The sequence below is a fragment of the Anas acuta genome, chromosome 1 (assembly GCF_963932015.1).
Source record: "Anas acuta chromosome 1, bAnaAcu1.1, whole genome shotgun sequence".
NCBI lineage: Eukaryota > Metazoa > Chordata > Aves > Anseriformes > Anatidae > Anas > Anas acuta.
In genome coordinates, this window is record NC_088979.1 from 197,214,836 (window position 1) to 197,241,973 (window position 27,138).

The following is a 27,138-nucleotide window of genomic DNA, read 5'->3' on the forward strand; positions in this document are numbered from 1 at the left end:
AGCTTGGGTTTGGAGCAGCTGTCAGATGGAAATCAGAAGTCCTGATAAGAGACTCTCATTTTGTATATGTGAAAAATGGCAATAAAAGTGTATGCATATCTGTATATGCACCCAATTTTCAAAAATTGTTAATAATGATGAAACAATAGGAATATCTAAGAGTACTCTATACATAGTTTCCCTATAGTTGCCAGTAGTTGTTCAAACATAAGATCTTTCTTGCACGGCTCTTTAGAAAAAAATAAATAGATTCACAAATTATGTTGTGTGTCATTGAGTCTATTTTCCAGCTAGAAAAGAACTACTCAGTAGATTACTTCCCCTTGACATAGATTAGGTTAGCTGTTCTCCAGTCCATTTCTTCTAACTTTCCTCTAGATTTCAAATTATCTAGAAAATATTTAATAAAGACATTAATTCCTTCTGCTCATATAGCTAAGATAGCTAGTCGTGGCTTCTTTCTGAAAAGAAAATCTCCATCAAGAAAAAGGGGCACTGCAGGCTCAAGCCTGAAGACATAAGGACTTCAGAGCACTAAAACCAAACATTTTGGTGCCATGCCAGAAGAGGCTGTCAAATTTACAAATACTGTCACCTGTACACCATAGTTGCTGCAGCAGCTGTAATCCTTTCCGTGCTGAATGTGAGAGCACCTTGGTAGGTGCAGGTATGAGGCTGAGCACCCCCTGGTCCCGTGCTTCCAAAAAGCCCTTGGGGTGCTGGGGGCTTTCCCTTACAGCCCTGACAAGTGTTTCTCTTTTGCCTGAGAGCTATAACCAGCATAAAGTCCACAGCACAGTTTCTCAGCCTTAAAATAAACTGTGCTGAGCCCTTCAGACAAGAAACTATTTTTGTTTTGTTTTGTTTTGTTTTTTGCCTCCCATGAATTCATCATTATATTTCAATACCTCCTCTTCACCTCCGTTCACCTTCCCTCTCCAGATTTCTGTCCGGACAGCTGTCTGCAAAATCACCTCATGATGCTCCTGCTGTCAGATTTCTGCTTCTTTCATTATCCTTCCACCAAGGAAAAAAGAATTTGCTGGTAAACCAGCAACGAACACCTTCCCCACTGAGTCAGTGTGCACGATAGGCACTTTTGCAGAGAGAAAAACAAGAGAATGCAGAATGCTTAATTATTTTCTGGTCAGACTAGGCTATTATCGTTAATGATGATCTGGATAATTAGTTTTTAGATGGTGTGTTTAAATTAGCAGTGGGTCCAATCTGCACAGCATTTGATCCCTCAAAATCCAAGTCTAGCTTCTCAGTCAGTGGAAAAGCTTATTTTAAAAGTTTTTTTCATGATAAAAAAAATCTGACCAGAACTGATTCTGGGATCAGAAGGTGAATTCTCCAAAGTTTGGAGGACTTTATTTTGGGATAGTGGTTTTCCAGCCTAGCCAGATTGTCTGCTGTCTCCTAGTTCACAACACAAATGTCAAACATATTTTCCTTGGAGAAGTTTAATGACATTGTAAAAAGGATAAGAAAAAAGCATTGCTCATTTGCATAGAGGAGCACCTGCTCATAATCCAAATGTCATGTTTAAAATACTCAGGTCAGCTCTGTCAGGAATAAGCCTGTGTAAGCAGGAATATGACTATTCAAACATTGGATTTGTTCACCCGTTATCTTCTCTGTTTCTGAAAACTGGACCTATCTTCTGAAAATGAAGATTGTGCTGCATTCCCTGCAGCCAGCTCTCTTAAAGACATTATTTTAGCTGGGCTGGGCTTTGTATTTTTATATCCACAATATCCATGCTGATGTAGGGCTCTAGCTATATGTAGTTTTCTTTATGTTACTGACCCACAAGATCTCCAGATGATAGTCATGGAAGGTTATTCCCTATTTAGAGCTTCATCCAGAAAAAATGCACAGAGTACAAACCATTGCCCAAATGACTTCTCTTGAATTCCTCTTTGTGTCTCAAACCATAGCAACAAACATTGGAGAAGGTTTAAAGTTACACTACTGCTATCACAAAAGCTAAGGTCTCTCTAAGTGAGTGACCATCTGGTGTGGAATTTGGAGTATGTACTCATTTACTGGCAATCTTTTCTTGGCTGTCATTTCTCTTTAGTCACACAAATTGGCCAAGGGCTTGTTGAGCCTGAAAACTAACCACCTACGTTTCCTTTCTCCAGGAATTAACCATCTTCCTTCCATCCACAGAACCTAAACAATAGCCTGTGATTTCCGTGCCCACTGAAACCAATGCAAAATCCTCTTAGAAGGACTAAATGCAAGAAAATGTTGTAACATAAGTGGTCCTGCCACCCTGCATTAGGAATACACCATAGGGAAATGGACAACATATGTGTGTGAGGGGCTGCCAGTGTTCACCAGGGACCACAGAGCATATATGCCATTTGTGTCGTGCTGTGTAGAAAAGCTTTCAATTGAACTGTGCAACATCCTTAGGTGATTTTGTGCTTATAACATTAACCAGATCCTTAGTGAAGGATCTTTTCTGTGAAAAGGGGCATCTGCCACTAATATTTAAGTTACATATGTTCTTTCTGACTTCTGTCTCCTTCAAGCTCCTTCCCCCTTTCATCTCAGTTCTTTCTCTCCCTCCTCTACCCCACAGCCAGGTCCTTTCTGTTTGTTCCTCTCTTTGTTTCTGTTCCACATTCAGAAACTGAGCATCCGCTAGGTTGAGGTTTTCAATGTGCCCAAACAGCATAGGACATGTGTTTCCTAAAGGCTTCAAAGAAATCTAGGTATACCTCCTTCTGGCTGCTTTCTTTGAAAATCTCAAGCTAACTGATGCTTTTGCAGTTTTGTTTGCTTGTTTGTTTGGGATTTTTTTCCCCTTCTGTGCGAGCATTTTCTCTTCTTGCCACATGGAAATGTCTTTACAGGGGTGGGTAGCCATCCCCTGAGCTCACAGGTAAGGAGAAGGGAGCTTACCACATTCCAAGTAAGAAAGGATGTAACTAAAAGAGAAACTGTCCAAGAATAGGAACTAGTTAGGGACATCTTGGCACCACCCACATTCATTCTGTCCCTTCTGACTAGGACTTATGCATCAGTTAATGAGTCTGAAACAACCATGTTTATCAATGATGGCTCTTTTAACTTCAGGAACTATTTCATGCTTTTAGAACCATCAACTGCAGTTTTAGTTCCTTTCTTTCAAAGCCTGTCAGCAGGTGTAAACATGACATGAGTCACTTGTAGTCAGATTTAGGAAGTCTCAGAGTAGATGTCTCACTCCCCATGCACAAAGCAAGGTCTTCTGCACAGGTCTCTTCTCAGTGTGTTGGCTTAGCTCTAAGCTTATACTTTACTTCAACAATTAATGCTGCATGGAGGCAGAGTGCATATGTAACAGCTCATTGTGCTGTCCCCTGCAGAAACAACAACAATATTAAAAAGATTTCCAAATGATTCTGTTCTCAGAGTATGATGTTTCTCTGCATGTCCTTCTTGGTTTAGTTTTGATTACACAGGATATGCATATAAAAAGATATTGCTTGGTCCTCCACAGAAATCCTAGATATCATTCTGTCAGTGTTCCCAATTTCTGGTGTTTCTTTTCATAGATGCGAGTATTTCACTGTTCAAACAGTGCTTCTCTAGATGTGACAACTATTGAGTCCTCCATAAACATTGAGCTACATTTTCCCATCTTTCTTGGCAAAATTTTCAGGAGAAGAGCTAGACTGAAAACACTGCTTTCTTCTCCCCTCTCCTGTCAATCAACATATATATATACATATGTTTGGTAATTAATTGTTTTGTTTTGTTTGTTTTTCCTAGTCATACATTATTTGGAATGAATTTTGTTAAAGAACACAAACTAACATTAGTAAACAGGTCTCCTAATACCAAAAAGAGAGGAAGCTGATGAAAACGACTGCCTCAGTCCTGCAACGTGCCAGAAGATTGCACACAAGTCTAAGCTCGGATGGCATTCCTAAATAAATTCACTATTTCTGGCTTAGTTCCTGTCTACTGACCTCAGCAGGGTGAGCTCCCAGGCTGTTATGCTAAAGGAGATCGTCACCTTGTCTGTCCTCTATCTAGTGCTGAAAATCTGTGCGTCGAGTTGCACCTGCAGAGTTTTTTTAGCTGCTGGGATCCCCTTCCTGAGTGTCATAGCCTGTTAGAACATGTTGTGGTACCATGTGCACTCACTGCCCACACTTAACACAAGAAGGAAATAGGACTATGAGATGTTTTAGCAAGGCTTAAAAACTTTTGATGTGGATGGTTCACACCATCCCCAAGGGGAGAGCCATACCTTTGAGCCTACTGAATCCCAAAAGGACAGGAAAAGTTATGGTAGAGGCCATGAACATTAACCTTTCCTTGCAGCAATTCAGGTATGGTGAAAAATGGGCTAATTCAGGTAATCCAGGAGGTTATGAAGTAGGGACATGGTTTAGTGATGGGACTCAGTAGGTCAGGCTGATAGTTGGACTCAAGGATGTTGAAGGACTTTTCCAACCTAGATGTCTATGATCTCTTCAGTAACATTCATATTTATTGCTGACAGTGCAGTCAGCGAGGCTTGCTGTGTACTTGGCTGTACCTACAGAAACACAGCCAGCAGATAGATGGGAATTATTATTCCCTTTTGTTCACATTAGATAACATCTGGAATACTATGACTAACTTTTGATCCCTCAATAAGAGAAAGATTTACTAAATAGAGGAGGATGAGGGGAAGGAGAGTCTGGAGCACATACGTTACAAATAAATAAATAAATAAAAAGAGGTAACTAGGTGCATTTAGCCTGTAGAACAAAAGGCTTTTAGGGAACCCAATATCAGCCTTTAAGTAAGTAAGGGTTTGCCTTCAAGAAAACAATATTACTATTACTATTACTATTACTATTACTATTACTATTACTATTACTATTACTATTACCGAGTTTTACTGGGTCTTTACCAAGATGCATGACAAGAAGCTGGAAGAAAATGGTTATAAGTTGAAAGAAAAGAGGTTCTAACTAGACATAAAATTTACAAAAGAGGAGCTAGGAGTATGGGGAGCGTATAAATGTATTTCTGTGTTCTGTTCTGGGCTCCCCGGTACAAAAAGACAGGAATATCCTGGAAGGAGTCCAGCAGAGGGCCACAAAGATGGTGTGGGGCCCAGAGCATCTCCCCTGTGATGAAAGGCTGAGAGACCTGGGTCTGTTCAGCCTGGAGAAGAGAAGACTGAGAGGGGATCTTGTCAATGTTTGCAAATACCTGAAGTGTGAGAGACAGAGGGATTTGGCCAACCTCTTTTCAGTGCTCTGTGGGGACAGGACAAGGGGCAATGGCCACAAAATGGAGCCCGGGAAGTTCAGCACCAACACACTAATGAACTTCTTCACAGGGAGGGTGACGGAGCACTGGGACAGGCTGCCCAGGGAGGTTGTGGGGTCTCCTTCTCTGGAGATATTCAAGGCCCATCTGGGCGCCTACCTGGGCAGCCTGCTGTAGGGAACCTGCTTTGGCAGGGGGGTTGGACCCAATGATCTCTGGAGGTCCCTCCAATCCCTACAATTCTGTGATTCTGTGATAACAGCCAGTGTAGGCAGATAGAGGTACATGGTTTATTTTTGCACTAGGTTTATGCCCACCACTTATCATACAAGTGATATCAGCCCATTCAGAACCAATGTTCCTTTCCTGTCTTTCTAGAATTGCACTTTCTGCTTTCATTTGGGTATTGTAATTTTTGAAAAAAGGGAAAATTCAGATAAGATAAAGAATATTTGCATTTTAATAAATGTTTATAGTTTGACCTGCAACTACCCAAAGAATAAAATAAAATAAAATAAAATAAAATAAAATAAAATAAAATAAAATAAAATAAAATAAAATAAAATAATAAAATAAAATAAAATAAAATAAAATAAAATAAAATAAAATAAAATAAAATAAAATAAAATAAATAAAATAAAATAAAATAAAAAAGCACTCTAATTACCATCATTTAGAAATTAGATGCAATGCACACTCGCAGCAGCACACATTTCTTCAAAGCAGGAGATCAGCTCATGGGTTACAGCAATGATCTAGCCATTAGCAATTCCTTGAGACATGGCTTTGCCACGCTCTCACTGTAGGAAACTGGGCCAGCAACTTATCCTCAGGAATACAAAGATTTCTGGGGGGAAACCAAAGGCAGCAACTGAATCTCTGCCGTCTGTCTTTTAGGACAGATTGCAGCTTACTGGGACAGGGATTTCTCCAGTTTCTCAGTGGAGACAGTCCTCCTTTACCTCTCTCCCATTCTGCTCAGCAGCCTAATTTACTGTCTGTTCAAAACAACCACAGCAGTACTTCTCTGTCTCAAAGGAGCTCCATGAAATTAGATTCATTAAGCCATGTTAAGTACCATGAGATTCTCACATGGAAAATGTTTCAGAAGTGCAGTGCTCTGTGATTTAACAAGGACACTCCCCTGTCCAACCAACATATGATGCACACTTGTGTATTGTGTCAAACAAACCTTATCTGTTCTCAAATTTATGAGATTTTTTTATTTGTCCAAAGTGTTTACTGTGTTCCCCAAACATACACAGACTCAAACATCCCACGTGACAGTCTCTGGGCTAAGAAGAAGGGAATTTTAACCAAAATGGAATAAACCAATGAAATAAATCTTATTACCAGGAAAAAAAAAAAAAAAAAAAAAAAAAAGGCAAGAAAAAAAATAATGTCTACAGGATAGGCAAAGTGCTTGATGAGATTCAACAAATCTCCTTCAAAAAAAATCAAAAGACAAACCAAGGTTTCTGATACACAAGGATGTTTCCTACCTGACCCCATCTATCATCTGAACTATGAGATGGATGGAAATTCACTGGGAAACCAGATTTACGTGCTTGAAAGCTGTACCTCGTTCACTGCCCCTTGCAGGCACTTATCATGAAGCCATATTCAGTGCTATACACTGGCAATTTGCCATGAGTATTTGTATGGCCCCTTATGTACAGAGCAGCAGCAGTAACAAACTGGAGCCATGGCATTGCGGAGGTGAAACAAGTGCAGCACTAGATCCTTGATGATGTGGCCCCAGTACTGCCTGTTCCTACCAAGGGATGTGTATCACACTGGACTTTCTGCCCTGCTCATGTTGGGGAGTTCCTTACAACAGCTAGGTGTGCAACCATATTTGCTTGGGAAGTGGATGCGTGAGCTCAGGAGAGCGTCCATACCTATAAATTCAGCATCTTGATGACATAGTTTTCCCATCACTCTGGAAGCTGACTATATCAGCATGCTTTGTTCACAGCAAACTGCACAAATCAATTGCTTTAAAATTGCAGTTAAAGAGATCCAGCCTTATTTTCAAAGGTGCTATGCATCTGCAAAACCCAACAGTTTCAACAGCAATATATATATATATATATATATATATATATATAATCTATATATATATATAGAAGCTACTACTGCTTACTTAAGTGCCAACGCATGCATTTCATGCACCATGGGTTGATTAAATTGCTGCCTGGAGGTTTGCCAAAATGGATTATTTCGCTTAACAAAAGCTAGATGTGCACTGCAGTTCTGTAGCACGCAACCCGAGGCAACACAGAGTTACATTGTAGGTATGCCTGCAGTGGTTCAGGCTTAGTACAGGTAATTCTAGTTCATATTATGCTGTCCTGTACTACAACGGTACTCTGCAGAATAGACATAGCCTTAGGCATCAGATCTCCTCTGAACCTGTTGCCTCTGTCTTTATCTTGCTAGTCTGATTTTCAGAATTAAATGTTCAGATAAGCACAGAAATGCCTGGAAAGGTGGGACCATTGTCGAACTGGCTGCATCACCTAAAAACCCGTGACCAGAACTCTTTTGAAAAATCAATCCTTAAAATCAGAATGCTAAAATATTGCAGGGAAAATAAATAAATAAATACAAAAAAAAAATATATCAAAATTTCCAGAGGAGTTTCTTGATCTGAATCAATACCAGATACAGCTTATCTGAGCTCCATCATCAGTCGTAGCTCAGGGTAACTATCCTCTGTGATTAATCAGGCTTTTTATTTTATTTATTTATTTATTTTTGGCTATGGAAAAACCTACAGAAAGCACTAAAGAGCATTGCAGCAAACAGCATTGCATTAGGAAAGCTTACTTCTCCCCATAGCACAGGAAGCAGAATTACAAGCAGATTGCAGTGGCCCTAAAAGTATAAAAACCTTCAAGGCACAAGGCCTCATGTGAAATCGGGAAGTAGTTCTGTTTCCCTGTATAGGGGTAGTTTTGTTGTTTGAACTAAAATAAACTAACTAACAAAATAAATAAAAATAGAAAAACTGCTATATTTGTTAGGACTATCTTTTGGGGGGTGCTAAAGGCTTAACTACACACTAAATAACACCGCTTTAGGTAGAAAATTGAATTTTTTTTTAGACAAATTGAGGGAAAAAAGTGCAGAATTATATGTGTACATATCCTTGTTATGGTCCAGCTCAAATAAAATAATTCCTGCTAGAATAAACTGAGACAAGAATAGCAATAGCAGCCCACACAGTTCTACAATAAATCTGGAATAGCTACACTGAGGACATTCTTATCACCAAATCAAAGTGCTCTTTTTGAGTGAGGACATGTGAACCTGTGAATATATGGACATAATCAAAAGTTACAGAGCCACAGAAGTTGAACGATATTCTCAGACTATCCATTGCACCCTGATGACAAGGCTCTCAGCCCAACCCATTGCTTTATGTCTGTTAATTTAAATGACCACAATGAAAATCAAATCCCTCAGTTCTAGAAAAAGAAAAAAAAGACAGACAGACAGACAGACAGACAGAAAGGAAGAAAGAAAGAAAGAAAGAAAGAAAGAAAGAAAGAAAGAAAGAAAGAAAGAAAGAAAGAAAGAAAGAAAGAAAAAGAAAGAGGAGTTTAATGCATGTTACCACTTGGCAGGGTGGTTAGGAATGCATCAGCTGTTTTCTGAAGGACAGTAACTTGTTCAGCCACATTTCCCTGACATGTGCCTACACCCTTAGGCAACACCACAGGGTATTATCCCAAGCTTCCCATCAGGACACACCATCCAAGCAGTATAGACAAGGCTTTACTTTCATTTAAACTAGAGCAAACTACTCCCAGATGTCTTTTTTACTATGGCATGGCTCAGCTCCCCACATACAGACATCTAGAGACTTAAGATGCCAGCGTCTTGCTGGTGTCCCAGAAGGACAGGAGGATGGAGTGTCCCTAGGTCCCATGTTTCAGACAGCCCAGGGTGCTGTGGAAGTCTCTGTGCACATATGGAAAGGCAGCAGACGCTTCTATCAACATCCTTAATCTCTAATTGTCCAAACACCTCTTATTGAAAACCACTATTTTCTGCCTTTCTCTAGATTTTTCTATACATTTTTTTAACACTACCCTTTAAAAATCTGTGTTCTCATTCTTCCTTCCAGGTGGCAAATTTGCTCAGACTCTTCCAGATCCCCCAGATAAGCTATGCCTCCACCAGTGCCAAGCTGAGCGACAAATCCCGCTATGACTATTTTGCGCGGACAGTGCCACCCGACTTCTACCAAGCGAAAGCCATGGCTGAGATCCTACGGTTCTTCAACTGGACCTATGTGTCAACGGTTGCCTCAGAAGGAGACTACGGGGAGACAGGGATTGAAGCCTTTGAGCAGGAAGCTCGCCTCCGCAACATCTGCATTGCCACCTCCGAGAAGGTGGGACGGTCCAACATTAGGAAGTCCTATGATGGTGTGATCAGAGAGTTGCTCCAGAAGCCCAATGCCAGAGTGGTGGTGCTCTTCATGCGAGGTGATGACTCTCGGGAGCTCATTGCAGCTGCCAACCGCTTCAACGTTTCCTTTACTTGGATCGCCAGTGATGGATGGGGAGCACAGGAGAGTATTGTCAAAGGTAATGAGCACATAGCTTCTGGGGCAATAACCCTGGAACTTGCTTCCCATCCGGTTAAAGAGTTTGACAGGTATTTCCAAAGCCTCAGTCCTTACAATAACAGGCGTAACCCTTGGTTCAAGGACTTCTGGGAGCAAAAATTCCAGTGTAATCTCCAGAACCGAAAGCCACATAAAAAGACTTGTGACAAGCACTTCACCATCAACAGTTCCAATTATGAGCAAGAATCCAAGATCATGTTTGTTGTGAATGCTGTGTATGCGATGGCCCACGCCTTGCATAAAATGCAGCGGACTCTGTGTCCAAACACCACCAAGCTCTGTGATGCCATGAAACATCTGGATGGCAAGAAGCTGTACAAAGATTACCTCCTGAAAGTAAACTTTACAGGTAATAACTATGCTTTCAGTATGTACGGAATATCACTGTAATTAATGAAATGTTCATTGGTCACAGTAAAAGCCAACTGAATTCCCAGTAGCCCCTAATATCAGAGTTCAAGCCAGGGCCATATCCAGTCAGAAACACTTCTATCATAAGAAGAGAGAAAGAAGAGGAGGGATAGAAAAAAAAAAAAAAAAGAAACCAGTTTTCTTGCAGCTTCCAGAAGAAGGAAGAAGTGGAGGTGGCAACAGTTGGTCTTGGAAATGTTATCCTCCATCCTCTACACTTCTGTACACCAACCTCCATTTCATTCATAGCCAATTTGTCTTTTGCTAGGCATGTCTGGAGGCCAGTGACCATTTCACCACCTGCTAAGCTGGGCAACAGCCTGCTATGCCTATGCCAAGAGTTGGCCTTCTCTTCATCATTTGTTACGAGAATTTGCATAATAGTTGGACCCTGATCAATGACCAGTGTCCCTGCAGTAGTAAAACAATTCCTGCTATAGAATCAGATCAGTATAAAATATTTAAATATGTGAGACAGAGCCATTACCTGTGTTACAGATCTCCATGATCTTTAAGCTTTATGACCAAGTACAAAAAGATAGATTAAAGCTTCACAGGTGAGTTGTGAAGAGGGAGTGGGTGATCTGGTGATGATGTTTGAAAACCCTCATTTGAGCATTACATGCCAAACATGGTGACACCTAGCCCAATCAACATTATGTTTGTATTTTGTCTGCTCCTAAAGACTGCTATATGAGAAAGAATAGTTGAATACCATCTCATATATAGATGCATAGCCAATGTACATATATCACATGAAGTGCTATAATTGTATTTCAATCATTTATTAACTTAATGTGTCAAAGAAAACAGCAAGGGACAACCTTTTAGACTTAAAGAATAGTCTTTAGACTAAAGAATCAACCTTTTAGACCTTATGGAAAATAAGAAGTAACCACCATTTCTCCTCCCCTTCCATACCACACAATACATAGGAAATATTTTCTTATTTGTTTACACTTATCCTCAAAGATACTTGAATGTCCTGAAGTTGCTGAAACAAAAGGGATTTAGGAGCACTGCAATTTACAGGAGCTAGGTACTAACAGCTTGATTAGAAGGGATGGCAGAGGTGAGCAATGCCTCAGCAGTTCTGCCCCTGCCAGAGACAATTAGGGTAGTAGCAGCCTACCCAATCCAGTACATCCAGTCAATTCAGTAACTTAAATGTTTAAAATTTTGAAACATTATCTGGCATCTTAATGGGTTTAAATGCATACATTCTTTAAAGAGTAGAGCCTTAGTCTGTTGCTAGACAATCTTGGTTACAGTACATGATTAATAATTTTTCTACCATGCAGAGTTCCTTAAGCACCCACTTTCCCACTCAACATTTAGACATGAAGTCAAAATATTTACATTTATGTTTGTGATTGACCAAAACTCCAGGCAAAAATTCATTTAGATACAGTCAGAAATTTTCATTTTAATTGTGACTAAAATATATTTTATACTGTTTATGAATTAAAAGTTGAATCTGTCCAAGCTAAATAAATAATAACAATAATTCAAAACACATCATTTTGTGACTTCAGAAACAGAAGACTACTTGGAATTAAGTGAATTATTTTAAAAGTCAACATGGAAATCTTTGAAACTCTGAAAAGCTTTAGTTTCTATTAATTTTCATTTCCAATTTGTAATGTTAAGATTCTGGTGAGTTCTTTTCTAATAGTCTTGTTCCATATGTATTATTGCTAGCTTAGAACATGTTTTGCTCATCTCCTTTTTCTTTTTTATCAGTTCTTCCATTATAATGTGAATCCATGTTTTTAATGTCTGTAATTTTTGAAACCAGATGACTGATTTCCAAGTAGTGAAAGAATCAGCAAGTTTCCAAACACTTCTTTTCAGTAAGTTATAGAATCATAGAATCATAGAATATCCTGAGTTGGAAGGGACCCTTAAGGATCATCAAGTCCAACTCTTGACACCGCACAGGTCTACCCAAAAGTTCAGACCATGTGACTAAGTGCACAGTCCAATCTCTTCTTAAATTCAGTCAGGCTCAGTGCAGTGACCACTTCCCTGGGGAGCCTGTTCCAGTGTGCAACCACTCTCTCTGTGAAGAACCCCCTCCTGATGTCAAGCCTAAACTTCCCCTGCCTCAGCTTAACCCCGTTCCCGCGGGTCCTGTCGCTGGTGTTAATGGAGAAAAGGTCTCCTGCCTCTCGACACCCCCTTACGAGGAAGTTGTAGACTGCGATGAGGTCTCCCCTCAGCCTCTTCTTCTCCAGGCTGAACAGGCCCAGTGCCCTCAGCCGTTCCTCGTACGTCTTCCCCTCCAGGCCTTTCACCATCTTCGTAGCCCTCCTCTGGACACTCTCCAACAGTTTCATGTCCTTTTTATACTGTGGTGCCCAGAACTGCACACAGTACTCGAGGTGAGGCCGCACCAGTGCAGAGTAGAGCGGGACAATCACCTCCCTCGACCTACTAGCGATGCTGTGCTTGATGCACCCCAGGACACGGTTGGCCCTCCTGGCTGCCAGGGCACACTGCCGGCTCATATTCAACTTGCTGTCTACCACGACCCCCAGATCCCTCTCTTCTAGGCTGCTCTCCAGCGTCTCATTGCCCAGTCTGTACGTGCAGCCAGGGTTTCCCCGTCCCAGGTGCAGGACCCGGCACTTGCTCTTATTGAACTTCATGCCGTTGGTGATCGCCCAGCTCTCCAACCTATCCAGATCCCTCTGCAAGGCCTTTCCACCCTCAACAGAGTCCACAACTCCTCCAAGTTTGGTGTCATCAGCAAACTTGCTCAAAATACCTTCTATTCCTACATCCAGATCGTTTATAAAAATATTGAAAAGTACCGGCCCTAAAATGGAGCCTTGAGGGACCCCACTAGTGACCGCCCGCCAGCCTGACGCAGCCCCATTTACCATAACCCTTTGGGCCCTGCCCGTTAGCCAATTGCTCACCCACCGTATGATGTTTTTATTTAGCTGTATGGTGGACATTTTGTCCAGTAGGATCCTATGGGAAACCCACACAAGTTTTGTCATTGATTACCATGAGATGAAGAAATCACCTTTGCTCTTTTCTGGTTGAAGAAAGTCTTTGGGTGTGTTGTTAATGCAATTTCAGGATCCTCCTGCATAGTACATTTGGTCAATGATCAAATGATCAGTGCACAGAGAGGGTAGTATGGATGCTATCAGCCCATCAGCTACACTAAAACCAAATGAGATTGCAGCTTTTCTTACTTCTTTAACACAATTTAATGCACACCAACCAAAAGGAATCAGGAAATAAACAGAACAAAAGTGATAACCATGTTTGCTCACCCACAAATAACTATTTAAGAAATGTCTTCTGTTCTGAAAGCAACAGGTACAGACAGATGTGCCTCACGTGCATAAACCTGCAGTAGGTATCACCTTGCAACTTAACATGAAAATATCTGACATTTAAGAGGCCCCGAATATGTTCTCCTTGCTTCCCAATGTGATGGTGTACTTCAAAGACACCAGTCAGGGCAAATGACAGGGTGCAATTATATGATTGGTGTGAGACTATGCAATTTTAGACACTTTTTAACCTTCCACACTTTAACTAGTTTTAGTCATTCTCCAATTATAGTTTTCAGAGAGGATCAGCACTCACAGAGGGAGATCCGGCCCACGTGAAATATGATTTGCCCCGATATCTCTTTCAACTGACTACAGAAGGAGCTTAGAGCAACTGAGATTCCCATTTACTGTTTAGCTGAAAGCCTGAGGTAAGCCTCTCAGGCACAGCAATAATGGGATCTGTAGAGAAATACTCAGCATCAGCTAATAGCATGGTTGGAGAATAGGACTGGTCAGGAGCTGTGCACTCCCATGCAACCACTACCACTGACATGCTGTGTGACAGGTATTTCAAGAACATCTCTGGGGTCCTACTTATTTCTTCCTTTTCCTTAAATTGAAATAACTCCACGGAACTGTAATGTGGCACAAAGGCATACTGAGATTTCATTCCTTGTTGTCTGTGAGATACACTCAGCACTTATTTTTCTTGCAAGTCAATAAGATGTATGTGGCAAATACAATATCCTGAATATTTTCTGTAAGGGAAAAAAGAGCTGTATAGGCCCAGTCCCCAGTTCCAGCAGCAGGACCTGAGAACACAAAACCCAGCCCATGGCTAAACATACTCATTCTCTGCCTGTTTGGACTTTCAAAGACATGTAGGCTGGTTTACCTACTTGATCTTCCTATGCTCTTTGTTCCCTCCTAAGGGTACAAGTGCAGCAATTGATGTTCTGAATCATGATGCTCTTCTGCTGATAGAGAGATGCTGGTTCAAGAGGCTGTTACCTTGTATTACCAGAACAACAAAGAAGTGCTGAACAAAAGCAAAGGGCTCTACAGGAGAGAGCACAGAGTAAACTCAAATTCCCACAGGTGCCCAGACGCTTCTTGGTGGAGAGGAGTGCACAGGAGGCTCTTGAGAGGGACATGATCCAGGGATGAGCACCAAAACAAGGCAGAGCTCCAAGCATCCAGAAACATCTCTCCCTCTGAGGGATGGAGAGGCATGTGCTGAAACCAGCTCCACTAATCTTTTAAACTCCTTTTAGCCACCAGAATGAAACAGAAAAGCACTATTACCATTGCTCACAGCTATTACAGTGAACCTCAATATTTGGCACGTGCCAGGACATGGAACATTAGCACAGACAGTGCAAAAGAGATGTCACTGCTTAGGAAAAAGGGATGGGGAACTGCATAGATGTGCTCTGTATGTTGCTCCTGGTCTTGCTGCTCCTCCAGGACAAAAGCTACATGGTCAAACCTTGCTCATATCAGACAACATCCTCTCCTGTGGGTAAACAGAATGATCACTTAAAATGAGAAAAGGGTTGTAAAAGTCAGGTCTGATTTGTCCCCATTCACCCGCTGGACTTTATAACTTTTTTTTATATATATTCCTGGTTGGCCATATATTTCTCTGTGAAGTTTATTTTCTTTTCTGCCTCCCCACTCATATTCAAATGGCATGAAATTGAAACACAAATTTGCCTTCTCATTTTCTCTTGAACACTGCTGACTTCTGTGGTGGGAAAATACTTTCACAGGCCATTTCTGTGGTAATTCTTCAAATTATATAGGAAAAAGCTTGAAAGTCATGTTCTGCAGCAGGCAAATGTCACCTTACTTCTGAGCACAAGGACACTGCAAAGCCCCTGCTCTGGGATTTAGCCTTAAATATGTCCCATCAGATGTCCACTCTGAAGCTCGGATTCCTACAAGGCTTTCATGGAGTACAGATGAACAAATGATGTGAATGCAGATTACAGATACATAAACTGCAAAGGCCAGGTGCATGTTTGAAGCACAGAATACCCGCTGGTAGACATGCAGACTAAAGCTAGAACACAGCCCCAGATTCTGCAGCAGGCAGCCCTGCTGCTCCATCATCTCACCCAAGGAGCTCCTGTTCATCAGGTCAGATCCCCTTTGCATCCCACATTCAGTCAGTCAGTCCATGTGGATCTGCAGTGTCTTTCCTTTTTGTTTATTTACCCCTCCAAGAGGAATCTGTGCAGAAATGTTTTGCTTAGCTCTTCCTAAAGCTTTCAATATGTGTGCCTGTTTTTATACATGTATATTAACGTGCATATACATGTATATTTATGTGTGCATATCATAGACTCATAATTTATAGAAGCATGCAGTTGAAGAATAAATCAGGTTGGAAGGGACCTCAGGAGGTCTTTAGTCCAACCTCACTCTAAAAACAAGGTCAATTGAAAGATGAGGCCAAATTGTTCAGGGTTTTACAGATGTAAACTGGCTGAAATTAAAATTTAACCATTTTGCTGTGGAAACATTTAAACTCTAGCTTAGTTTTGAGGTATCACGATGGCAAACAATCAGATCTGCACCCCAGATGCCTTCTGTACCATGCACTGTAACATGTAAGCTGCGTACTTGGTGAACTGCCAGCAGGATGCAGACATTGCCACCTCTAGGGCACTACTCCCAGATAAAACGTCCATTATAATTTCTCTTGCCATGACAGTAGGTCTTCAACCTACCTGTTAATGGTGTCATAAAATGTTGCCTGTTCGTGCTTTCATTTGATGCTATTTAACATGAATTGGCCCAAGTGATCAGGAGCAGAGGTGGAATTCTGCCCTCGCCTCCTGAGATGAACTCCAGCAGCAGAGGTTGAGGTGTGCTGCCTCATTGCTTCCCAAGCACAAGGTATTTCTGCCTCCTGTCACCACTCTGCTGTCAGACCTGGGCACTGAGCTCCCATGGACAAGAAGATGGGAAATGCAATGTTGGCAAGATGCAGAGCAGCAATAACTATTGGTAGTCCTCAGAAAGACTGGAAGAGTGCTGCCTTTGGCCTTCACCCAGGTGGGTGTCATTCCTGGAAAGTCTGCAGAAGCCACAGTCCAGGCTCGTTAAAACAGCATATTTAGTTGAAGCTGCCTTGACATCCCTAAAATAACAAGCAGTTCTCCATTTTGGTTTCTTCTAATCCAATCTAATCCAATATTTATATGAGCCACCAGCTCAGCTGAACTGTGAAAAAATGAACATGAAGTTAAACAGCCGCTGCTTTGCATGCAACTTATAGTCAGCTTTGTTCATAAGAGCCTTTAGGCATCTTATAAATCTATAGGATGCCCAGGTGTGTAAATGAGAACGAGATTAAACACCCTGTGTTTATAGAGCAATGCATGACTGAAAACTGAGCAGTGCTTTTCTTTCAGATCACACATTTGAGAGACAGAAGGCTCAGTAACCTAATTTCTCTAAATCACAGACTTTATGTGTTTGCCTGCTGTCTGTTTTATAATAGTTATTATTTCATCTTTTGTTTCACTGGCAAATGCCATATGAATCCCAAGCACCTGGGTCTTGCACAGCAAAAGTGCTCGAAGGAGCAGGAGGGCTCAGGCAGCCTTTTCATCCCCCAGCCAAACACACTCACTTTTCCAGTCCCACATGTCTCCACAACCCTGGAAATACCATAGGATTATGTTATTATTCTTCATACAGATTTGCCTGTGCAAGAATTCACGTGTTCAAGCTGTCAGGACTGCTTCTTGTGACCTGGAAGAGCAAGGTATCACATCAGAAAAAAAAAAGAAAAAAAAAAAGAAAAAAAAAAAAAGTCTGGTTCGGGATTCCTGCTCCTTACATTTTAATATCTAATTTGGCTCTGAAAAGCCCAGAGGATGACCACATTCTGTTTTTACCTCCTATAGAAGAGTACTTTAGCACTTCCAGAGGTAATCTCAGTTAGTATTACTCTCATGGTGAGGTGCTGTTGTAATGGCTAGAAAAGGCAGGGGCTGCACTCAGAACATGACAATGACAGTACTAATGAGGATGAGGACAAGGACAAGAACATGAGTAAATTGCATAAGGACACAACAGGACAATGTGACACACTGGAAACACAAACTGCTCTTTTGGGCAATCCAGGTGTGTCCTGGACTTCCACTGTCCCAGAGAAAAAGGTCTTTTCAAAAGATGATGCAGAAAACCACAGAAAGTCACAAACTCAGACAACTAATTCCCAAAATATCTAAATGTTACATTATTTTTTTACCAAAACTCTATTTTTGACAGCTAATAATTGTGCTAGAAAGACAGAACTGAAAGCATCTTGTACAGAAAAATATTTTTTTCTCAAGCAATATCTTAATATCACTTCTTTCCTGGAAGACTTTTGCTTCACCTGTTAGAGTACATTACAAAGATATTCTGAGGCTCAACTAACTAAAGGGGTCAGGTACCAAACCAGCACAGCTACATTAATGTAACGCTAACCTTCAGAGTAGCCTGGTGCTGTAATCTAGACACAGATCCTGAATCCCACATCACTTACACATGACACATTTCCAGGTAAAACAGCCACAAGCTGACTGCTGTACTTGTCCTCGTTAAACTACAGCCCAGATGAGCACGTAAATCTATTCTGGCTTTCTGTAAAGCTTGAGCTATTCCCTTTAAGCTTGTCTCTGCCTATTTCCAGCTCAGTACAGAAATAATTGGCTTAGTGATACAGTTGTGTTTCTTTGTCTGAAAGACTGAATCATTTAAAAAGGGAGAAAAGAACTCAACCAAACCCCAAAACAATCCTTGTGTATTTTTTTTCACTAACACATTTTTTCTCAGAAATTTATATTTACCCTTTCCTTTTGTGTAAGTGACCTCATGAATCAAAAGAACTACTTAGTTTCAGAGGAATGACTGAAGGGATTTGCAGATCCTAACACAAATTTACCTTTCTTATTCATGCAAATGTTTTTTACAAGTAAATAAGCAAATAACAATAAAAATAAAAAAAAATAAAATTAAAAATCACTCAGGCCAATATATCCCACCCACCTTCTAAAACTGAGTTCTTAAAAGCAACCAGCTCTGCACTTTCATGGGGCAGAAACTCCTTTTCTGTAAGAGCACTCTTCACAAACTGACCTTCCACATGATTTCCATCAACTGCAAACTCGATGGAGCTGGCAGAGAAATGTGTTCAAGGGTCACTTTCTTTCATTTCCTCATCTGTTAGATCCACATTTCTAAACACCTCTAAAAGCATTTCAGAGAATGTCTGCTTTGGCATCACTGCAATATTTATGGGTATTTTGTTAGCAGATACAGGATATAATGTAAAAAGATATTTCATTGCTATTATCTGAGTGAGTCATTTCCTTGTGTTTTCTTCTTCCTGCCATGAAAACATATTGTGTCTGAGGATGTAACCAGTGAATACAAAGAATGCTAAAATTCTTCAAGGCAGCAGGAAGAACACACATATTCATGCACAGGGGTATCAGAGCAGAGAAGCTTCTAAAAAATTGGCCACAAAACCCCAGCTGGAGCATGGCTCAGTCACAGAAGACATCCTGTGATTTGTTTTCTCACCTCTCGCTCCAGCCACAGAGCAGTAAGTCAAAAGCAATTGAGCTGCTCACATTTGGGATGCAAAGGGGTTCAGTGGTAAGCCACAGTGGTGATTTCTCCAGATATAAATCTTTAATCTTGAGGCATATAAATCATAAACTAAGATCATTAAGTTGTCTTGTACGGCATACACACCCAAATTCACTAACTCTTTAGTCCATAAGAAGAGCACAAACCAGAAGCAGTGGTGATGTGAAGAGTTGCTGCTAACACCCAGTAAATAGAAAGCAGAGGTTTGTGTGCCTCCCACTCCGAAGGACCCAGCCACCCCAGTTTTACACCCACTTTTCATTTCCTACAGTTTTGCTTTTCTTGTTACAAACCCATCTTTCTACTTGCCAATACATGAATCATCTCATCTCTTCTAGTCTAATGGCACATATATATCTATCATTTTCCCTGCCGAAGAAATTCAAAAGTACTTCTGAAAGCTGAGAGACACTAGCTGAATGTGTATGTGCTATCAGTCCTCACTTCAACAGAGGTTTCATGCTGTACATTTTCCTATTTGCTGCTACACACAGATTCCAGACAATTTGCTGGACAACAGAATAAGATAATGCAGCAATTCCTTTGTTGAAATGAAATATTTACCACATCTTTGGCTGAAATGTGAGTCTCAGCTAAGACACATTAGTCTTAGCTGGGGAAAGAAAAGGTCTGTGATGAGAGGAAACAGGGAATCTGTTAGTGCAAAAAAACTGCGTGAAGCACAGCCCTGAACAAAGACTTCACACAGAATGTGTCCCAGAAATCCTGTGTAATCCTGTGGCTGAGAATGTACAGACTTTTGGGGTGGAAAGTGTTAGCTGCATCTGATGTCACTTTGACTCCGTGACACATTAACAACCACACTCTCATATGGGAAGGTTGCATCAGGAGACAGACGCTCACTCACTGTTCTTTAAAATTCTGATTTACTTAACCCAATTAGCACTACTTCATGTATGATTACTGATTTTGTATTAGTGAAATGTAGTAACCAGCAAATCCAAAAGCAGCAATCTTTTCCTACAGAAGGAGAGGGGGAGAACCTCCTAGTTTTCAGTAGCAACACTGGTGAGTTACAGCATCTATGACCAGGAGATAGTCCCAAGAGTCAGATTCTTCTCTCCATTTTTCCTTTGCTCCCTTTCTTCTTTCTTGTTTATAGTCCTTGTAACTTCTCATTTTCTTCTTTGTGTTTTCACCATGCACAGGATGTTTTGCATATGATGTATATATGTTCTTCTTTCTCTTGATTATATTCTAAAAACAACCCTGTCTTGTTTCCAAGCTTGAATTCATTTAGTGAGCAGCAACAGATCCTTTGTGCATGTACATCTGGAGCCTCAGGCATCTTCCTGTGCTTCAGCTACAGAACTCTCCTACTCTCTTCCTTTGGGAAAACTTTCTTTGTGATTCTTTACCTTTTACAGTTAATCTTAAATTTGCTACAAAACATTAGAAAATGCTTGATCGTATGCAAATGTAGCTGGGCATGCTGAACTCTTCCAGTCTAGGCAGCAATGACATAACTGCTTGTACCAGCAGAAAGTTGGGTTCTTGTGATCCCTTCCAATTTTCCTTTGATGTAAGTAACCATACGTTATGTGACCCTCACAGTCTTGAGAATGAAAGATATAGCAACAAACAAATTTTACCTACAGTTGTTTGGTTTTTGTTTTCTTTTCCATGGTGTTTATGTATGGCCCTGGTGGAGGGAGCAGCTGATCATTGCTCCAAATCCTGATGTCAGTTCAGTAGATTTTTCAACTGGCTGATGACAAACCTCCACCAGACAGTGGAAAATAAGACACTGTTGTGAAGCTGCTACTGGGAACTGATTAAAAAAAAAAAAAAAAAAAAAAAAAAAAAAAATTACAAAAATATGTTAAACTTTTTCTATTACATTTACACATGTATTTGAATGAATAGATAATGGCTAGTAACTGGAAGTTCAGTCCAATAATTGACAAAATAATTTGGGGAAAAAAAATAATCTTAAAGATTCATTAGAAAGGAAAATATCTCAAGCCAGATGAGGGTTTGAGACAGTGCTGTTAGTATTCTTTCTAGATCTTGGAAACACTTTATCAGTCTAAACCTATCAATGTGTCTCTGCTTCAACCATTAAACAGGCAAATAAATCAACATTTTCTTTTTACATTTTCCCCTGAGGTCCAGTGATTGCTGTTGCTGAACTGATTCAGTGGAGCAAAACATTAGCAAAAATGATTCTGTGCTCTCAGTTTTATCTTTTCTTCCTGAAAGCAGAAGAATTTGCAAGTATTAATAGGACATGCGGCTTGCATGTTGTAGGATAATGCACACCAGTGAACACTGATGATGCTGGGAGAGGTGATGTGGTTCCTCCATATCTGGTGTGTGATATGCATGAATAACACCAAAATCCAGGTGTTCTTATCCTTTATCTCACTATCTTTACTGAAATTCATTGGTGTGAGCACCCACTTTCACATCTAGATTGACTGACTCAGCATTTGTTCATTCATGAGACACACTCTGTTGAATGTTGTCTTAACCTGACATTTTTATTAGATGTGCATTTCTAGCTATTGCTTTATTATATGGAAATCAGGAAAAAGAAATATCCAGAATCAAATTTTACAAAGGGAGATAAATCATATTTGATGTACATAGAGGGCTTAACCAAAAGCATTACTTGGATGCTTTCTCCATCACTGGCCAAAATTCAGCTCAGCCAGCTTTCATATCTTCCTTAACATATCTAGTTTTTTGCCCTAATAAGAGAAATATCAATGGAGAAAGCTCCCCACTTTCCTAATGGTAACTCAGTTTAGCCAGAGCTCGCCTTTGGAAGTGCCTATTTCTCCCCACTGATTCTAGGAGATCTATAAAACTACACATATGATGTAAACATCCTGAATAAGTTTAAATTAAATAAATATAAGTCACTTTTTTCACAGGCATAGTACATTCACAGAGAAATATCTGATCCTCTGCAGAATCTTAACCATAGGATGCATGAAACATTCACATTTCCAGCAGAATTCCAAGTTTTCTTTGTTGGTCTTCCACCAGATGTGCCAAACATTATACCTGAGCTGCATAACATATCTGAGCATAAAGGTTGCTATTTGTGTTTCACTATAGCATTGTTTCTTTATTCAAGCTTTGAATAATCCTACCACTCCTTTATTTCCGCAAAAGATTCAATAAATTTGAGCTTCAGTTATTTCAAAAAGATGCTCTCCTTAGAATTCACTGCTTCATGGTTTTATCTTCCTACTGGAAATACAATTTCATTTGGCAAATTGCCTCATTATTAGCAATTTGTAGTATGATTGCTGAGAGTTTTCAGCAGCTTTTTAACAAAAATAATAGCATAGAGTCATAAGATTAGTAGGAAGAGGCAATACTTTTATTAGACTTCCCACATAGCTGGGAAAAAAAAAAAAAAAAAAAAAAGCTTTTGGCATGCTGTATCTTTGTCGTGTCTTGTCTTGCATCTTCATGAGGGCCTTGTGTTTCCAAGCTATATATTTTTAAAGGAAACAAAAACCTATAAGCAATCATTCTGCAAATAGATAGCAATGAGACATTTTGCAACGGAAACTGTGTTTCCAAAAAGAAAATAAAAACCTGATATACTGAAGTCCAAGCAGAGTTGTTCCTTCAAAATATTTGAAGGTCAAATTTATTGAGCAATTTTTCTGATGACCTAATGGAGTTACCTTGTGGCTGAAAGCTTGTGCACTTCTTCCATCTATAGACTGTTCTAATGAAAAAATTCCTTTTATTACAAGCTTGAAAATTCTTGATTTTTAGACCATCAAATCTACAACATTACTACTACTAAATACAATGATAGCATTATAAGTAATTAAATCTATGTCAACCCACCTGATTTGGGATTGTTTTCATATCACACCAATTAGGAAATAACTGCCAGAGGGTCTATTTCAAGGTTCATTTGGTTCTGATCTCTAAGGGCAAAATATCTAGCTGAATTATTCAGAGCACTGTCTAGAAGCACCTCTCTAATCCTCAAATCCCCACAGAGGAGAGAATGTTTTATCCACCTTCCTTTAATATTTTAAAAACTGAATCTATTCATATTTCCTTTGGGCTGACAAAAAAGGACAAAAAAATTTGTTAGCTGTTCAACACTTCCTTAACCACCAGCTATATGCAATCTGGGGGGTACAATTAGCACGTTACAGAATGGTGCCTCCAAAACCAGTAAGATTCATGTCTCTGTAACTTAACCGAATACCTCAGTTTGTCCAGAAGCAAGTGAATTTAAAATAAATAAATAAAAATGAGCCTTGAACTCCTCCAGCCACACCAGAGAGGCACTGAGAAACAAAGTGTAAGGCCCATTACAACTTCCCATTGCTGAGGTTAAATGAGAATGTCCTTCACCCAAAAGTCCACATCAAGCACAGGGAACTCCTAACCCCTTGAATGTAGAAAATCTCAACCAAAATCTCAAGGTCTGAAAGCAATGTTAATGTTCTAGTAAGTGTCAGATAACTGCCAGTGCATTTCAGAAAATACCAAAGGCCAGCCCAGAACTTGTGGTTCCAGTTCCCAAGCTGCTGTTCTGTCACCCTAACAATGGTCATAATTCTTCATAATGGGATTGGGTTCCCCTTGCTTATGTTTACAAAGTAACTAGTTGGCCTGAGGGAGGAGTTAGACAGTTTAAAGTCATGGTTTAATTTCCTTTGTAATTACAAGTTGATTGCTAGTATAAATTACCCTGTATGCATTTTGCCTCTCATGCCAGCCATTTCCTAAAGTGGATAATCTTAATTTAAAAATTAAAAGAGTGGTATCAATAAAAAGGCATTGCTATGGTGGAATCTCAAAATTCGTTCGTATCAGTTATCAACCAAGTATGTGTAAGGGGGGGGGAGGAAAAAAATGAGAGAAAAAAAAAAGACAGCTTGGATGTTATTTTTTTGTTTTTCAAATTCTTGATTTATTTTTTAGTTTCTAATGCAACTTTAACGAAAGAACTTCAAGAAATTTTAATTTTAGGGAATACATTTTGTATTTTTAATGGAGAAGTATAAGGGTTATTAAGTATTTATAAGTTTTTGCCTTCCGTGTCTCAAAACAGTGAAACACAAATCCTTTAATTAAGCAGAAATCCCCTTTTTAATTCTCTAAAAAAAAAAACAAGAGTGGTTTTCTAATGAAAAACACATCTCCTTGATGAAGAGTTATAACTTCTAAGTCATTTTCCCTGAGACCTAAGGACCAGTCGTATGCCCAAGAGCTCCACAAGCAAGGGGAAAACGCAACCCTGAAGTGTAAAACATTACACTCGAGGGAAGTGTTTCATAAGAAAGGTAGCTAGGGAATTTCACCTTTAGCCAAACTGAGGAGAATGACAAGGTAAATTAATTCCTCTAATCTTTCAGACCCTTCTTAGTTTCTTTTGCCAGTCTCCACTTTACTTTTCTCCCAGACTGTTCTCTCTGATAGTCCCCGCAGCAGTCACAGCAGCCCATGGGGGCAGCTTGCAGGAGATACGTCTTCCCATGTACTTTGAGGAGAGCTCATACAAGTTGCTGTCACTTGGTTCAACCAGCTGTAGGCCCTTCTGGTCCAGCCGACTGTCACATGTATTCATGTCACCCAAATCACTCAACCCAACATCTCACCTGGACACCTTTACGGTGAGTGTATCTGAGCTAGTCACTCTCATTATGGTTTGCAGGAAAAAAAAATAAAAATAAAAAAATGGGTACAGTTCAGCTGGCTCTAGATGAACCCTAGAAATACCTCTCTCTTTTCTAGGATAGGAACCTGGGATACCTAATTCATATGAAGCTATCTGAGTGCTAGACCTTTGCAGCTAGTCCCAGAGAAACATTTCTGTGTTTGATTACTGCAACCTTAAAAGGGTCTGTGATGTGTTAAAAGTGCCTACAGCAAGTGATTTTCTAACCTGAGGGAGGAACCAACAAGCTGAATGGAAAATAGGTAGACATAGAAAGGAAAAGTAAATTTGTAGAAGACTAATCAGGGGTGGTTGTAACCAGCTGCAACCCTGTGCCCCTCTCACAAAATATCCTGACATTGCCCATGTGCCCATGTCTCTACACATTTTCACGTACCAGACTTTTCCATCCTGCCTAAGCTGCTTCTGAGAAAAGCTGAGCCTAGAGAGAAGGCATTCAAATGCTTACACATCTTTTTTTTTTTTTTTTCTTTTTTTGAATGGGAAGAATCAATACTACTCATGACCCAAACACATCCAGAAATAATGGTGCAGAGGTTATAAGTGTCTGCTCATCTGTGTGAAAGCTGGTATTTTAAGCCCATTCATTCATTATTAATTGCGGAGAGGTACAAACCACTGACACCTCACTCTGAGTATTCCTTACACTGGAATTCCAATTGCCAAATTTCAGTGTCTCTCCTGCCAATCAGGTGTGAAAACAGCTGCATTATGCTGAGATAGAAACAGGAGTGGGTGGATCAGGTCTCCATTACTTGGTCTGAATGTTCAGCCAAGAAGGAATAAGTCACTTTGACCTCAGAAAACAACATCTAGCTAAAATTAAAAGAAAATTAAGAGATATATGGATTCTTGTGGTCCTTTGTGATACTTTCCAAGATAAGACATCATACATACAGATGAGTCTGTTGAACAAACACACCATATCCTGTTGTTATATTATTACCATGTTTTTTTCTTACAGTGTTTTAATAAGGCACTGCCCAGGATATGCAACAGGAAGGAACAGAGAGCAACAAAACTATTTTTCCATTGAATACACAAATGTCTTGTTTTGCTGTCTTAAATCAGAAGTTCAGAGTTTTTGCAGCACTTTCTAGTGAGAGTGAAAAGATTTTACTCAACTTTCCAGAAACTCCCATCTGTTCCCTCTTTACATTTGCACTTGTTTTTAATTCCACTGTCTCCTTAGAGTCTATTGGCTGAATGTCTTTGGGGCCAACAGGCTGTTGAAGAAGGTGCCTTTGGTGCACACGATATTCCTTTCTACATTTCTTTCTGTACCTCATGAAATCCCACAGCTTTGCAAGCTGCCGAGCTGAAAAACTGCAGAGCCTTCATCAAGCCTTGTTATTAATGAATTGCCTCCTAGCTAGTGAGCTGTGCCTCTGATCAGTACCTTGTTTTGAAAGGATGCACTCTGCAAGCATGGAACAGATGCGTGTTTTATCAGCTATGAAAGATGTTCTCAGATGTAGGCATACGTGTCTTCGTTCTACCAGGAAGCGTTACAGATGTTATTTTCTATAAGACAACATCTATACACTCAGCTCTGTGCCAGACACATGCAAGACTCTGTATGCAAAACAGCCTTCCTGGCCCAAAGACGTCGCTGGCAAACAAAGCTCTGTCTGATTCCAAACCCATTAAGATGACGCTCATTTTTTCCTAGGCTGCCCTGTCCCTCAACAGTTTCCTTGTGCCTAATTAGGATTTAAACTGCTTTGCTTTTTTTCACCTACTCATCCCTCGTTGAAAGATCCTGAAGTATTTTTCACCTAACTGACACATTCTGCATCGCAACTGACACAAATGACTGCATTGAGATGCATTTCAGAAAAGATTTCCCATACCGCCTCTTAAAACAATGTTTTACTCGATAATTAAATTAATCCCCCCTTCAGAACTTTCCTTCTGAATTATTTAATGTCACCAAGAGCTGTGCAGCCCAGACATGAAAAATTATAATGGTTTCCAAATGAAAGTGACTGATTTGCTTCTAACTGCACATAAGCAAAAACATAATGATTTTATATTCATGAGTTATGTGATAGAAAATATGATCCCAACCTAAGAAGATAGAAATGAAATTACATAATTTACTATATAAAAGCTATGCCATGTTCTTATCCGTACCTGATACTGAAATAGTCATAAGGCTGCACAGTCTTTCT

At 40.0% G+C, this 27,138-nt stretch overlaps 1 protein-coding gene across 7 annotated transcripts in view; it reads left to right on the plus strand.

The window, feature by feature from the left end:
* The window catches only part of GRM3 (glutamate metabotropic receptor 3), a 449,804-nt gene that overhangs the window by 406,338 nt on the left and 16,328 nt on the right, over positions 1-27,138 (plus strand). For all 7 annotated transcript variants that reach the window (XM_068669971.1, XM_068669969.1, XM_068669970.1 and 4 more), the window contains one exon: positions 9,407-10,262. In XM_068669971.1, the coding sequence (XP_068526072.1) occupies positions 9,407-10,262 (856 nt within the window). The remainder of the gene's footprint in view (positions 1-9,406; positions 10,263-27,138) is intronic.